The sequence below is a fragment of the Microtus pennsylvanicus genome, chromosome 1 (genome assembly GCF_037038515.1).
Source record: "Microtus pennsylvanicus isolate mMicPen1 chromosome 1, mMicPen1.hap1, whole genome shotgun sequence".
In the NCBI taxonomy this organism is placed as follows: domain Eukaryota; kingdom Metazoa; phylum Chordata; class Mammalia; order Rodentia; family Cricetidae; genus Microtus; species Microtus pennsylvanicus.
In genome coordinates, this window is record NC_134579.1 from 164908301 (window position 1) to 164925143 (window position 16843).

The 16843-nt window shown below is 46.1% G+C and overlaps 1 protein-coding gene across 3 annotated transcripts in view; it reads right to left on the minus strand.

Moving 5' to 3' along the window:
- The window catches only part of Scml4 (Scm polycomb group protein like 4), a 98227-nt gene that overhangs the window by 35908 nt on the left and 45476 nt on the right, over positions 1-16843 (minus strand). Inside the window, exon 2 of one of the 3 annotated variants that reach the window (XM_075944596.1) lies at positions 12510-12685. The exons of 1 other annotated variant lie outside the window; for it this stretch is intronic. In XM_075944596.1, coding sequence (XP_075800711.1) covers positions 12510-12665 — 156 coding nt within the window. In that variant the 5' untranslated portion in view covers positions 12666-12685. Of the gene's footprint in view, positions 1-12509; positions 12723-16843 lie in introns of all 3 variants that reach the window. One more of the 3 variants, XM_075944590.1, reaches the window with a different exon arrangement.

A 16843-nucleotide genomic window follows, 5' to 3' on the forward strand; every position in this document is an offset into this window, starting at 1 on the left:
AGGAGACACCATGACCAAGGCAACTCTTAGCAAATAAAACACCTAATTGAGGGCTTGCTTATAAGTTTAGAGGGTTAGCCCATGATCATCATGGCAGAAAGCAGGCTGACATGGTACTAGAGCAGTAGCTGAGAGATTGACATCCTGAAGTCAAACTCTTACTATTTGCTGATGATATTATAGTTTACATGAGCAACCCAAAAAATATACCACGTAAGCCGGGCGGTGGTGGCGCACGCCTTTAATCCCAGCACTCGGGAGGCAGAGGCAGGCGGATCTCTGTGAGTTCGAGACCAGCCTGGTCTACAAGAGCTAGTTCCAGGACAGGCTCCAAAACCACAGAGAAACCCTGTCTCGAAAAACCAAAAAAAAAAAAAAAAAAAAAAAATATACCACGTAATTCTACCCATCAGGAGAACAAAATTGGAAAATTATGATTTATTTGCCTGTGGCTTTCAAGTAAATCAACATGAAGGTCTACTTGTTCCTTCCCTAGAATGACTGGTGGTGGTGGTGGTGGTGGTGGTGGTGGTGGTGGTGGTGGTGGTGGTGGTGGTGGTTGTGATGATGGTCTTGATGGTGGTGTTGATGATGCTGGTGCTGATGATGGTGGGAATGATGATGACCTAAAAATGATCATGGTAGTGATGATGTTGGTGATGATGATGGTCATGATGATGATGGCGATGATGATGGTCGTGATGATGATGATGATGGTGGCGATGATGATGGTGATAATCGTGATGACAATGATTACTGAAATCTCAGACTCACAAACTACATAACAACCCTAACATCTCATGTTTGTTTTCTGTTATAGTTATTAATGTTGGATTTATCCACTGAACCTATTTTTTTTAAAAAAAAGTCATAGTATTACAATTAGCTGTCATTTCTACTTATCATTTCTGTCTAAATGAAGCAATCATAGAGATCAGATGAGTCAGATGGCTGCAAGAAAAGAAAAGCTTCCTCTGCCATGCAGTGGTGGCTCATGTCTTTAATCCCAGCACTGGAGAGGCAGAGGAAGGTGGATCTCTGAGTTCAAGGCCAGCTTGGTCCACAGAGGGAGTTCCAGGACAGGCAGGGATCATAGAGAAACCCTACCTTGAAAACTTCCTTATTTACCCTCTGTGGTGGTTTGAGTGAGAACAGCTCCCATAGGCTCATAGATTTGAAAGCTTGGTTACTAGGGAAAGGCACTATTTGAAAGAATGGGGGGGCACTATTTAAAAGGATTAGGAGGTGTGGTCTTGCTGGGAAAAGTGTGTCACTGAAGGTGGCTTGAGGTTTTAAAAGGCCCAGTCTCTCCCTCCCTGCTGCTTGTGGGTCCAAATATAAACTCTCAGGTACTTCTCCAGCACCATGTCTCCCTGCATGCAGCCATGCTTCCTGCCATGCTGATAATGGACTAAACCTCTGAAACTGTAAGCCAGCCTTAATTAAATGTTTTCTGTTATAAGAGTTGCCGTGGTTATGGTGTCTCTTCAAAGCCAAAGGGCACCGACTAAGACACCAGCCTCTACAGATGCTGGGATTTTAAAACAAAACAGGAATCTTCTGTAAGCTGTGGGCAGCACTGTGGATATGTGCCCAAGGGCCTATATACTAGGGGCCTGGCCCTCAATACATTAAGAGATGCTAGAACCTTCGAGAGGTGATCAGGCTATTGGGGGGGGGGGCGGGGATCACCTTGGGAAAGAATTGATTTTGACTCATGAAGTCAGTTAACCTCCATGAGAGCAGGTTGTTTTAAAAGTGGGGAGACTGGCCAGGTATGAGAGCATATGCCTTTAATCCGTCACCACCCAGGGCTACATAAAGAGACTCCAACAACAACAACAACAACAAAAACCGAGAACAAAGAAAGTGACTGCCCACCCCCCCCCCCCTAAGTGCCTGTTTCCCCAGGTGACTCAAGGGCCCCCACCATGTCTGCTCACACTAGTATATGTCCTGCCAGGAATCCTCACCATGTGCTTGTGCCTCCAGGACTGTGAACTAGTTAACCTTCTTTATCTCTGAGTGTGTGTGGGGGGTGCATGTGTGCGTGTGCGTGTGTGTGTGTGTGTATGAGTTTGTATATCTGTGTGTGTGTGTGTGTCTCTGTATCTCTCTCTGTGTGTGCATGTGTGTTTCTATATCTGTGTGCGTGTGTGTGTCTGTGTCTGTGTGTCTCTGTATCTCTCTCTGTGTGTGCGTGTGTGTTTCTATATCTGTGTGTGTTTGCGTGTGTGTGTCTGTGTCTGTGTGTCTCTGTATCTCTCTCTGTGTGTGCGTGTGTGTTTCTATATCTGTGTGTGTGTGCGTGTGTGTGTCTGTGTCTGTGTGTCTCTGTATCTCTCTCTGTGTGTGCGTGTGTGTTTCTATATCTGTGTGCGTGTATGTGTCTGTGTGTCTCTGTATATCTCTGTTGTGTGTGCATGTGTGTGTCTGTGTGTCTCTGTATCTCTCTCTCTGTGTGTATGTGTGTGTGTGTGCATGTTTATGTGTCTGTGTGTCTCTGTATCTGTGTGTGTGTCTGTGTGTCTCTGTATATCTCTGTTGTGTGTGCATGTATGTGTCTGTGTCTGTGTGTCTCTGTATCTCTCTCTGTGTGTGCGTGTGTGTTTCTATATCTGTGTGCGTGTATGTGTCTGTGTGTCTCTGTATATCTCTGTTGTGTGTGCATGTGTGTGTCTGTGTGTCTCTGTATCTCTCTCTCTGTGTGTATGTGTGTGCATGTTTATGTGTCTGTGTGTCTCTGTATCTGTGTGTGTGTCTGTGTGTCTCTGTATATCTCTGTTGTGTGTGCATGTGTGTGTCTGTGTCTGTGTGTCTCTGTATCTCTCTCTGTGTGTGTATGTGTGTGTGTGCATGTGTATGTGTCTGTGTGTCTCTGTATCTGTGTGTGTGTGTGTCTGTGTGTCTCTGTATATTTCTGTTGTGTGTGCATATATGTGTGTGTGTGTCTCTGTATATCTCTGTTGTGTGTGCATGTGTGTGTCTGTGTCTTTGTATCTGTGTGTGTGTCTATGTCTGCGTGTCTCTGTATATCTCTGTTGTGTGTGTGTCTGTGTGTCTCTGTATCTCTCTCTGTCTGTGTTTGTATATCTGTGTGTGTGTGCGTGTGTGTGATCAGGGCACCGTGCCCACTAGGCAAACATTCTACAACTGGCTCCACCCCAGACGGAAAGGCTCATTCTTTATGAATCATGCAGCCACTGCTCTTCCGTTACAGCAATCAAAACCAGACTAGAATAGGAGGCCACGGTGTTTTAAAAATAGGATTTTTATAAGGGAGTGAAATACAATCAAAATTAACTCGGTGTTCATAAATTTAAGTTTTTACTGCCTAATCTAAAGAGCTAAAAACAGCCCGCTGGAGAGAACTCGGTAGTAAGGAAAGCTTGTAAGAATGAGGGCCCGAATTTAATGTCTAGAGCTCACAGGTAGCATTTATGAGGGAGTCACGTGATTAGAAGAGGCTAGAAATGGGGGGACACGGATGTGCAGTACTTCCTCTGTGACACGATGCGGACCTCTTCCTCAACCAAAACAAGCTGCTCTTGGGGGCAGGAGGGGTAATTTGTCTTTGCTGTTCTTGCTTTCAATTGTTTAAAATATTGATTTGTTTATTTGGTTGTTTTAATAGACAAAATAAAGTGTAGTGTTCATATATTGGTTTCTAACGTCCTTCTTAATAAAAAGACTGAGGACTTCTAACAGAAATGGATGGTCCATTTCCTAAGACAGAGAGCATACAGAATAAGCTGGAAGAGGTAACAAGACATCAGCAAAAGCACTAGTGACCGGAGTATCTTAAGGAGCAAGGTGCCCACTGAAAAAAACTTCCAGTGGATGAGTCTGGACCACTATGAGCACCAGTGTAGCGTCTTATTATAGCAAAAGTATACACATAATAAATGTCCACATGTCCATCAGCCTTAAGTAAATGACTGACAGCGTAGATAAGTAGAGGAACAAATAAATCTCTCATGAACAAGCCTCCAATCTTCTCTAGGAGGCGAGCACAACTCCCTGTCTTCAAGGATGGGCTGTGCATGATGAATTCCTTCTAAATACTGCCGTGTGGAAACAGAGGGGACACCTGACACATGTCACCTCAGCCACAGGATCCAAAGCCACATCAGCAGTGGTACTGACAGTCTGTGCTTCTGATATGGTTAGACGGAGATGTCACTGTGCCTCTGTGGTCCCCACACACTCAGTCTAACATCTGGGGAAACACTAGAGATCACAACTGTATGACCTATGAAACTCCTCAAAGCCATTCACCATCAAAAAAATAAGGAAAAGCTGAGCAACTTCCAGAGACAGAGGAGCTTAAGAAAACATGATGACTGAATCTGAGGTTGTGCTGGACGGGACCCGGAACAGATCAGAGAAACATTCATACAATTAGAATGAAGTATGGGCTCGATTTATGACAATAGATTATCAGTTTGCTGTTTGTGACAATTGCTGTTGTCATGTCAGATGCTAACAGTGGAGGTGTTAGGAGCTGGGGGCGGTGAGAATGTCTAGTACAAAGTGGAGAACCTTCTGCAAATATTAAACGCGGAATCTGTTGAGCGGTGAGTGGGGTGATGATGTAGAGGGGTAAAGAGGGCCTCTTCCTGGCAGCACCCGGTGTGGGGGGGAGCCCAAGGCCTGGTGCTGAGATCGCTGCCCAGCATGCTGGACTAAGCCTTGGCCTTCAAAGCCAACAGCCCTGATACGTCTATAGCTGGTGTCTTTTCCTGAAGTTCAAAACCTCGGTCACACAGGATGGTGTCACCTCGTCCAGGACACTGCTGCTGGTGGCTGTTCTGGAGTAGCCAAAACAAGGATAGCTTCATCTGTGTTCCCGCCCCACACGTTCCTTAAGGACCATTTCTTTTATCCTGGCATGCACATTCTTCGTACGCTCAAAACTCCCTCAGCGTTGTAAGGGAAGACCATCAGAAAGTACAGCTAGAGAAATTGGATCATTCACCATGTTTAACTTCAGACTGTAATCTAAAAACTTGCCTGGTAAAACGTAAAATGATTCCAAGAAGACATATATGGACCCACAGTTACCTTTTCATATCTGGGAGAACATCAGCCCCCAAGAGGCAGAGGGGCTGTATCGTTGGACCTTGGCTTCCATCAAATCTGGCATCCTAATTGAACAAGTTTTGCCTCAGCACTTACCCAAGGAAATAAAACTGTGTAATACAATGTGCTACAGGCATCAGGGAGGAATCAGCAGGAAGTGGGAGGGCCATACCTTTCAGAGACACAAATGGGTAAGGGGTAAGGCTGGGGTTTCTCCTGCCAGCTCTGAGCTGAGATTCTTCCTGGAATGGGGTGGTGTTACTCATACTGTGGGGGCTCCACAGGCTGCTATCTGAGATTTTTCCTGGGGTGGGGAAGAGAGATGTCATCTCCTGACACCAGAAGCCAAGAAGAAAACAGTGAAGAATGATGTATCCTGTGGATACAGAGAGAGGAGACACACACACACACATATACACACGGAGACAGAGATAGAGAGAGAGAGGCTGAGAGACAGAGAGGAGGAGGAGGAGGAGGACTAGGGGACAAAACACGAAGACTGGAAAATGTGGGATCAGAAACCTGACGTGTCCACGAGCCTCACTGCCCACCATACGCTGTGAAATAATCATTTTCAGTAGGAACTACGCGTTTCAAGAGAGTCAGGTTTTGTGCTTCAGTATCCACGGTCAAAATGACCAGCCCCGTTGTTTAGAAAGGGGACACTGGAACCTGCCTGCAGGCATCCGGCACTGCAGGTGTGGGCTGCCAGGCCTACTCACGTTAGTCCATACCTCTCTCAATATGATGTTTTCTAGATCCATCCATTTGCCTGCAAATTTCAAGAGGTCATTATTTTTTCTGCTGTGTAGTATGTGTTTGTTTGCCTTTCTCGTGTGCATAGTGAAACCAAACAATATTTGTTGGTTGTTGTTGTTGTTGTTTTTGTTTTGTTTTTCAGTGTGGTCATAACTCTTAACCCAAATTTCTGCCTAGGCATCTCTGTAGAGAGAACTTCCCTGATGACGTCTCTTGGTTGTTTCCCACGCTGGTAAATATGGAAGTTCTTTTCCATTCAGAAGTAAAAGTCGCATAGCAGCAGCTTATGCTTCTTTCTGTAGAAATTTTGATTTTTATAGATTAATAGACATTATCTAGCTGTTTATTAAATATTTGAATTTGCAAATTAATTGTTAATTAATCAACAATAATTTTGAATCTTATTCTTTATACTGAGATTCAGTGACTTCTGGAATAGACTTTAAAACTGTTCAGGAAGGAAAGCACATGAAAAGCTTAGTACTGTAAGGCAGGTCATTTCCTCTCCTGATTAATAATCTTCAAAAAGAATGTGCTGAAAGAAGTGGATATGTAAAAAAAAATTGATAAATTTCCTGGAATAAATGTAACTGATAAAAAAAACAGAAATGACAATACAATCTTTAGAAATACTGCAAGGTGATAGTTGGGGTGATTAGAATGAAAACGGCCCTCCGTACATTTATAGGGAGTAGTACTATTAGGAGGTGTGGCCTTATTGGAGGAAGGGGTGGGCTTTGAGGTTTCAAATGCCCAAGTCATGTGCCCAATGTCATGTGCTTTCTCTCTCTTCCTGTTGCCTGTGGATCCAGATGTAGAGCTCTCAGCTCCTTCTCCAGCACCACGACAGCCTGCGCGCCACCATGATGATATGTACTAAACCTCTGAACTGTAAACCAGCCTAGTTAAATGGTTTCCTTTATATGAGTTGCCGCGGTCATGGTGCCTCTTTAGAGCAATAGGAACCCTAACTAAGACAGAAGTTAAACACAGCCGTGTTTAAAGTTTGAGGTGCACAGATGCACAGTTGAGTTAAGTACATCTTAAAAGTACTGAGTGCTCAGAACTCCTCCCTCTCCGACCGGCTCACTTTGCGCCTCTAACGGCCCAGGGTGGGCTGCTGGGCCGTTTGTCCCTGCCCTGTGCTCAGGGGCATTTGTTGGTGGCCTGGAGCTGACAGCAGGGGGCGGGAGGGGAGTATTTTGTAAGGTTACAAATGTTACAAATTAGACTGGTTTATTGTATTGATTTACAGACCGAAGAAAGTGACCAGAACATACTTTAAAATGTTGGTTTAACTTCAAAGTGTGTCACGCATTGTGGCTGTCCCATGGTGAATGACACAAAAACTATAATGCTACGATGTTGTTATTTATTTGTTTGTTTCTTAAAGCTGGCTTTTAGTTCACAGCCTTGACGAAGAGGATGGTGGTACCACTGTTTGAGGATATTAAAGTCCGTGTGTCTACAGCACAGAAGCTCGGCTTTAAGTTTCATGCAGCCCCTTCCCAGCCCCTTACAAAGATCAAGTCACGAAATATAAGGGAAATTTGCCTGCCAATCTTAGAGGACTTTCTGAACTGAGGACCTGACCAGATGCCAAGAGGTAAATATTCCTTTTGAAACAAAGAAGGCTGTCATAATGTCTGAGAGTGGCTTTCTAGAACTTATCTTGTTAATAGGTGATCTACTTTCTTTGCCAAGGTGACGGTGGACAGCAAGGCTCAGTGGTGAGCAGACCCCAGTAATAAGGCAGCAGGAGGCCCGAGGCTACAGGAAGCTCAGACAGAGGGGCCCTGGGATGGAGCGTGGACTCTGGGCTCCAGACAACTGACATCTGACCTCCAGCTTGGCCCTTCCTTTTCTGCCTGCAACTTGCCCATGTTAGCCTGAATCTCAGAAGCCGTCAAATGTCCTACTGTCAATGATGCTCAAGTCTAGAAGAGAGACGCCTGTGTGGTTCTCAGGCCAGAGAGAGCTACTATCCATGCAGGGACAGAGGGAGCTGGCAGAGTTGCTGGGCTGGCATCAGCAGGCACAGGCCCAGGACAGTCAGAAGAAAGAGACAGCCTAGGAATTCAAAGCCTTATTGATCACTATCATCATTGATCACTGTCCCTGATACCAGTGATCACTACTACAATGTCACTAGTGATACTGCCATTCTGTAATAGTGAAAGTAGTGTCCCTTGTATCAATACATTATCAGATTGTAGAAATAGTTCTTGCCACCCCTTCAGTATCTTCCCACGCCAACTGCCTCTGCTTCGTGTCTGACGGTAGAAACCACTAGAACTGAACTTACAGGGAGCCTTTGATGGAGGGCACAGGAGAATTCCCTTTCCTTTCTTTTAAAGGTAGTTTTTGTTGATTCTTTAGCAGTTGCATACTTGTCTGTAATTCATTTTGATCCTATTCACCCCTCCTGCCCTCCCATGCTCCCTCTGGAGCCCTTCCTCGTCCTGACACATCCGCTTCCTTCTTTAACGTCAGCGATTTATTTATCTGTTTATTCAACTGAGACAATGTACTACTTGCTTGCCTTGTCTCAAGTCCCTGGATTCAAAGAATCCTCTTGCCTCCAGACAACTTGGAATACAGACCTGTGCCACTGTGTCCAAGTCTCAGACACATTTTCTTAGTAATAAAATACAAGCTCTTTAAGGTTGTACCAAGTTAGACCTTCCTCTGCTTAGTCAGGCTTTATTTTTTTGAAAAAAAAAAAAAGAAAAAAAACAACCTCTGGCTCCCCTACTGTGTCCCAGATACTGAATTGCCGAATTAGTGGCCATTTGGTAAGTGAGGTGAGACTGTACAATTTGCTTGCTGGCTCTTCCACAGTTAGAGCCCTGTCACCATCAGTAAAATGGGGTGTCAGGAACCGGGAAATGGCCAAAATAAACTAGGGGGCCAGGTACCAACTTAATTTTGCCGACTGAGAAGATTTTAAATCCCCAGCACCTGTCAGTGTTGATAACAGTCTCCTCGCACCAACATGGATTTTAGAATAAAGGGTAATCTTTTGAGGAAACCACTTCAGCTCCGTGAAAGCTTCACCTGGCTCTCCCACCACAGACGGGTGTCGGTCATACAGACACTGGTTCGGAAGTATTCTAGGACACCAGCTTAAGGCTTGTGGCGTTGTCTGGGGATGTGTGGCCTGAGATAAAGTCCACGCCTTTTCCTAACTATCTGGGAAGTAGACTCAAAAGAGAACTATGGCCCTTTGTCTCCGCAAAAGGAATTCTTGGGAAAGGGGGAACAGACCTGCTTGCTTTGAACAGGGTTTGTGTGTCAGCCAGCCAACCTAAGCTGTGTCCTGCTCTGAGGTGACCCTGAGTATCGGGGTGTCCCTGAGTGTCAGAGTGTCCCCCTTTTAAGAGGGAGGAAACTTGCAAAGTAAATCAGGTTTGTTCCATGGGGTGAATGGCCATTTTTCTTGGCCCAAGAAATTACGTGTCTGTTTGTAATTTTCGTTCTTGGGACGCCGTCCCCAGGGGACCAGGAAGAAGGCCAACGAAGCTTAAGTATGCTCCCTTAGAGCTTGGGCTTGCTCCCTGGCTCTGTGAAACAGAATGTCTGCCCTGTTCCAGCCCTCCCAATGCAATTCCTAGACTCCCGCAATGGCACAGGTACCCTGACCAGCTTCTGAGAGCAGACATACAATCCAAAGCCCACACTGCCACAGATGAAAGAGGGGTTCCTGTCAGAAAATACCCGGACAGAAGACTTTGACTTCTTTTGGTTATGAAGAGTTTTAAAATCTATTTTAAAATGGACAACAGTGGAGGGCACCTATAATTCCAGCACTCCGGAGGCAGAGGCAGGTGGTTCTCTCTGAGTTCAAGGCCAGCCTGGTGTATAGAGTGTGGTCCAGGAAAAAAAGAGCTACACAGAGAAATTCTGTCTGGAACAACAATTTTAAATACTGTGGGCTAGAGAGGCGGCTCAGGAGTTGAGAGAACACGCTGCTCTCGCACAGGACCCAAATTCTGTTTCTAGCACTTATATGAGGTGGCTCACAACTACCCAGAAATCAGGTCCAGAAGAAGCCCATGCCTCTGGCTTCTGTGGGCACCTGCATTCACACGCACATACCCACACACAGACAATCCCCTCCACACACACATAAGCAAAGACAATAAGGGGCTGGAAATGTGCTCAGCCATTAAGAGCACTGGCTGCTCTTGCAGAGGACCAAGGTCAGTTCCCAACCAGGGGGCACTTCCCCACTGTCTGTAACGTCAGTCCCAGGGGATCCAGAGCCCTCTTCTGGCCTTTAAAGGCCTGGCACACACACAGTGCACAGGCAATCAGGCGAACACTCATACAAGTTAAATAAAATAAATAAAATCTCAAAAAAGCTAAAGCAAATAAACCTCAGGTAATTTTTGAATAGCCAGCCTTTCCCCTATGACTGTCTTTTTCCCTCTTTCTGGCGTTTGGAAGGACTGAGAAGATGGAAGGAATAAAGGTTGAATTCATTTCCCGCTCTTCCACAAGCCCTTTCTGCTGACCTGGAATAATCTCCACACATTTTCCTAATGCCTGGGAGTTAATTGCCGATTTGCATTTTGGTTGCAGTATCTGGGCCTCAGGATGGAAACGCCAGCTTTTGTTTCCAGAGAAATAGGTGGAAGACAGCTACTAGAGCTCTTCCCCAAAAGCCCGAAGACAGCTACTAGAGCTCTCCCCCGAAAGCCCGAAGACAGCTACTAGAGCTCTCCCCCGAAAGCCCGAAGACAGCTACTAGAGCTCTCCCCGAAAGCCCGAAGGCAGCTACTAGAGCTCTCCCCGAAAGCCCGAAGGCAGCTACTAGAGCTCTCCCCGAAAGCCCGAAGACAGCTACTAGAGCTCTCCCCGAAAGCCCGAAGACAGCTACTAGAGCTCTCCCCCGAAAGCCCGAAGACAGCTACTAGAGCTCTCCCCGAAAGCCCGAAGACAGCTACTAGAGCTCTCCCCGAAAGCCCGAAGGCAGCTACTAGAGCTCTCCCCGAAAGCCCGAAGACAGCTACTAGAGCTCTCCCCGAAAGCCCGAAGACAGCTACTAGAGCTCTCCCCGAAAGCCCGAAGACAGCTACTAGAGCTCTCCCCCGAAAGCCCGAAGACAGCTACTAGAGCTCTCCCCCGAAAGCCCGAAGACAGCTACTAGAGCTCTCCCCGAAAGCCCGAAGACAGCTACTAGAGCTCTCCCCGAAAGCCCGAAGACAGCTACTAGAGCTCTCCCCCGAAAGCCCGAAGACAGCTACTAGAGCTCTCCCCCGAAAGCCCGAAGACAGCTACTAGAGCTCTCCCCCGAAAGCCCGAAGACAGCTACTAGAGCTCTCCCCCGAAAGCCCGAAGACAGCTACTAGAGCTCTCCCCCGGAAGCCCGAAGACAGCTACTAGAGCTCTCCCCGAAAGCCCGAAGACAGCTACTAGAGCTCTCCCCGAAAGCCCGAAGACAGCTACTAGAGCTCTCCCCCGAAAGCCCGAAGACAGCTACTAGAGCTCTCCCCGAAAGCCCGAAGACAGCTACTAGAGCTCTCCCCGAAAGCCCGAAGACAGCTACTAGAGCTCTCCCCCGAAAGCCCGAAGACAGCTACTAGAGCTCTCCCCGAAAGCCCGAAGACAGCTACTAGAGCTCTCCCCCGAAAGCCCGAAGACAGCTACTAGAGCTCTCCCCGAAAGCCCGAAGACAGCTACTAGAGCTCTCCCCCGAAAGCCCGAAGACAGCTACTAGAGCTCTCCCCGGAAGCCCGAAGACAGCTACTAGAGCTCTCCCCGAAAGCCCGAAGACAGCTACTAGAGCTCTCCCCGAAAGCCCGAAGACAGCTACTAGAGCTCTCCCCGGAAGCCCGAAGACAGCTACTAGAGCTCTCCCCGGAAGCCCGAAGACAGCTACTAGAGCTCTCCCCGGAAGCCCGAAGGCCTGCAGAGGACAAGCCTGACGCTCTTTTCTCTGTTTCCCTCCATGATCTGTCATAGCACAGCGGCTGGCCGCTGGGTTTGGGCTGGGTTATAGGATTGGGATCACGTCATCAAACCTGCCCCCCGTCCACAGCCTCACCATATTGTTAGTCCTTATGATAATCTCAGGATCCTGATGGCCAGGGATCTGCCTCTCTGCAGCCAAACTTGACAGCAGTATCTTTTTAAAGCAGGAAATGATAATGGACACCCTAGCATCCCTTGCTAAGCCTCTGTCTGGGGAGCCTTTTCTGCATCCTCTGACATTGGCCTGCTCACAGCCTTACTTTAAATGTCTTAAGAATATCATTGGCTTCTGCAAAGGCAGATGGAAAGTTCTAGAAGTGGCTTCAGGAACCACCCTGGTGCATATAGACAGGGGAGAGGTGAGTGTTTGGAACTCTCATGTAGATGTAAGTTTAAGAACGCCTGTTTATTAACAGCCTAAAATCTGCTTGCCCTATAACTTCCTCTTCTGGTGTGATTCGCTTTCTCCACTTGTTAAAAAAGGAAAAAAAAAAAAGAGCACGCAAGAGCATGCATTGTGTGCTGTCACAATCGGTGAGACCTTGTCTGTCACATGCTGCACTGAGAAACTTATTTCCTAGCCTGTGTTTACCCAGGCTCCTGCCTTCCATAACCTTTTGCATCAGGCTCTGCCCAATCCACCAGTGTCCCAGCCCAAGACGACTGAAGAGAAGGAGGTGGCGGAGGCGTACCTTGTACCTGGGTTTCCGCCCTCTCTTCTTCGGGATCGTCACTGCCGGTACAGAGCCCGCAGACGCAGAATAAAGATTATGGACTGCCATCTGCACTGATGTGGAGTGAAGGGGAGGCCGGCCACGCTTCCTCCCTGGGACCTTCTGTGTCTGCATCTCTGCTGGTGCCAGTCTTGCTGGATGAGGAGGCAAAGCACACGTGCAAGAGAGGTCCTGGGAATCAGTCCAGAGAGAAAGCAAAAACAAAACCAGCAATGTCTGTTTGGTTTTCAGAGCACATAGCCCTATCTGTGCATACCTTCCACTTACGGGAGCAAGACAAGGATGCATGGAAGAGAGACAGGCACCAACAGGCTGCCATTCTGCAGAAGACGATAGATCCCTGGGTCCAGACACACCCGATACTGTCATCAGCAACCGAATGCTTTCATGTCTTAATTCAATTTTGGACTAACAAAGTAGTATTACAATAGTATTTAAATACTATACACGGCATTTCTATCTTTATAATGTTTAATGTTAAATCAATATAATATATTATATTTAATATCATTCTATTCATAAACTCATCCATTCCCTCCCATATTTAACCTTCATTCTTTGGTTTAATTACAAATTGTCTTCACCTCTTTTTCTCTTGAAAGGAATTTAACAATACAAGTTACTTTCATTAAAGCATGACATCCTTTAAGGGTTTGCAGACAGAAATGTTCATTTTGACAATATTTAGAACTGTAGAAATAAAATAGATACAACCCAAATAACAATGCATAAGGGAACAGCTAATACATCTGCAGACTAAGACTGTCAACTGGCTGAAAGCCTTTAGCAGCGTATTTTGCATAACATGATGCTGGGTGCCACATAAAGACAATCTCAATTATGCAAAAATTTACAAGGTTAAAATAAATGGAAGGAGGCCACTAAAGGTCACCTAGAAAAAGATGGCCAGACTGTGGGCAACTGTTCACAACACACAGTCCTTCGTACACAGCCGACAATATTACTCACAAATTGCTCAGGTAGGATTTCATTTGTCTTGAAGCCAAAGGTCGCTGATCAACCTTGACCAGAGAACCAAGGAATTGGAAACTCAGATATCCTGGCATGGTCAGGAATGTGTTGAGTGGAGCAGAGCTTTAGACTTTAACTCAGAGGCAATGTTGGGTGGTGAAATCCACTTCTACACTATAGTGGAACCTTCCAGAACCTTCCAGTGGAAACAAGAATTTTTTGCTGACAAATCTGTAGGTGTTAGGACAGAAGCTTTGCCATGCCTTGGTGGGGTTAGCAACGCAGGCACTTGATTGCTTTACTTGGGGGAATAAAAAGTAAAGCACTAGAAATTCTTTTAAAACACAGTAGGGGAAGTTTTTGGAAATACCATATTTGGTGGATAGATGTTTTCCAGGGTGGGGAATTGAACATACAGTCCTGTATACACCCTGCAGACACTTTACCAGCGAGCTGCTCTTCCAACTCTGTAAATAGAATTCTAAAGTAGAGATATTCTTATCTCACATGCTGTTGAGTGTTTCAGATAAGGAAACAAGCTCTTTCCCACAAGGCCCATCTCGTGCAGCTCACACCTGCCTGTAACTCCCCAGGCCACTTCTGGCTCTTGCAGGCACCACACTCAGAAACACAAATCCTCATCCAGATACATATATATACACATCATTACAATTAAAGAAAAATAAAATAATTTACAGCAAAGAAGACATCGGTTTTCTTTGTTTCTGTATATTGATAAAAATATCCCATCTCACTGATTTAAGAGACTTTTTTTTAAACGTATTAGCATTCCTGGAATAAAGTTGTCCCTATAGCACTTCAAGAAGATCAGAATTCCAAGACAGTAGGGAGTATCTTGTAAATTCTTAGTAAAGCATAAGATAATGACACATCTTGTAATTGACTCCATCTTAGAGTCAATGAATTGTGATCACTGTAGAGGAATTCATAACATGATCTATTTCTGGACTTGGCATTTATGCTCCTTGGCAGGGATAAAAATGTTCACTGGTACAAAAGTGGCCAAAAGCACTGATGGGTCAACAAGAACCAACGAGATCTGGTTAGGCGGAAGTCAGTCTCATTCGACCTGCCATTACCAAATTTCTGCTCCTTCCTTATTAGTTTTAAGAGTTTAGAAACAGAAGTTTTTCTTATCGTAGAGGGTATTTCTGCACCTTTCTACTTTGCCCTTATTTTTAAGGTTTATCTTTGTTTGTTTAGCTTTGGTTTCAAGAGACAAGGTCTTTTTAAGCAGTCCAAGCTGTCCACATGTCCCTTCTGCCTCTGTCTCCTGAGTGCTGGGATTACAGCTGTGTACCGACATGCCTATCATACTTGGCTTGAAGTATGGAGATTAACAATCTGTCTGGAGCATCATTGTCAAAGGAAAGCATGAGAAAATCTACGATTAAGGATGGAGGAGAAAGCCCAGTTGAGAAAGTATGCATCTTGCAAGGTAAGGATCTGGTCCCATGCCCAGAACAAGATAGACAGGCATAGTAGCTATGCTGGTAATCCTAGCTAGCATTGAGGAGGCAGAAACAGTGGATCTACCTGGTTGGCTCACTAGTTACATGCCTAACCTAACTAGTGAGCCCCAGGTTCCAAAGAGAGACCCTGTCTCAGAACTAAGGTGGACAGCACCTAAGAAAGACCATGGAGGTTAATATCCAGCCTTCACTCTCCTCTGTAAACACACAGGCCCAAGCGTGTGCACGAGCACACACACATACTTAAAAAATAAATAAAATGCAATAATTTTAAGAGAAAATGAAGTTTAAAAGAATATGAATTAGAAACAAAGTTTCAAAAAGAAGTAAATCTAAAAAGAGTCTTTGACATACAAAAATTAAACTTAACTTTCCTTAAATTGTTTGATACAACAAAAATCTTCCCTAGAAAAAAGAACCTATCAGTTCAACCTATTTCTTTCCCCGTGACATCTGCTTCCTTCTTCTTTTTAATGAGGAAAACCCATGCCTCACCCTGTATTCCACTTCTTGTCTTCCAAAGAAGGACCAGTCTTGGGCGGTGTAGGAGCCCGGCCAAATAGCTAGTCTGACACACGATGCTAATCCATCAACAGGAGCCATTGTTGATGGAGTGGTGGGTACCACAGGGAGGGGAGAGAAAGCCAGAGGCAAAAAGAATCCAAAGTTCCCTCAAGCTAATATGGACAGCACCTTGGAAAGCAATGATAGCAAGACACATGAAATCCTGTTAGGGGGAGCAGAACTCTGGAAGACAGTCTGTTAGGGGGAGCAGAACTCTGGAAGACAGTCTGTTAGGGGGGTCAGAACTCTGGAAGACAGTCTGTTAGGGAGACCAGAACTCTGGAAGACAGTCTGTTAGGGGGGTCAGAACTCTGGAAGACAGTCTGTTGCGGGGGCAGAACTCTGGAAGACAGTCTGTTAGGGGGAGCAGAACTCTGGAAGACAGTCTGTTAGGGAGACCAGAACTCTGGAAGACAGTCTGTTAGGGGGAGCAGAACTCTGGAAGACAGTCTGTTAGGGGGAGCAGAACTCTGGAAGACAGTCTGTTGGGGGAGCAGAACTCTGGAAGACAGTCTGTTAGGGGGAGCAGAACTCTGGAAGACAGTCTGTTAGGGAGACCAGAACTCTGGAAGACAGTCTGTTAGGGGGGTCAGAACTCTGGAAGACAGTCTGTTAGGGAGACCAGAACTCTGGAAGACAGTCTGTTAGGGGGGTCAGAACTCTGGAAGACAGTCTGTTAGGGGGTCAGAACTCTGGAAGACAGTCTGTTAGGGGGAGCAGAACTCTGGAAGACAGTCTGTTAGGGAGACCAGAACTCTGGAAGACAGTCTGTTAGGGGGAGCAGAACTCTGGAAGACAGTCTGTTAGGGAGACCAGAACTCTGGAAGACAGTCTGTTAGGGGGAGCAGAACTCTGGAAGACAGTCTGTTAGGGGGAGCAGAACTCTGGAAGACAGTCTGTTAGGGGGAGCAGAACTCTGGAAGACAGTCTGTTAGGGGGGTCAGAACTCTGGAAGACAGTCTGTTAGGGGAGCAGAACTCTGGAAGACAGTCTGTTAGGGGGAGCAGAACTCTGGAAGACAGTCTGTTGTGGGGGCAGAACTCTGGAAGACAGTCTGTTGGGGGGGCAGAACTCTAGAAGACAGTCTGTTGGGGGGGCAGAACTCTAGAAGACAGTCTCTTGGGGGGACAGAACTCTAGAAGACAGTCTGTTGGGGGGAGCAGAACTCTGGAAGACAGTCTGTTGGGGGGAGCAGAACTCTGGAAGACAGTCTGTTGGGGGGAGCAGAACTCTGGAAGACAGTCTGTTGGGGGGAGCAGAACT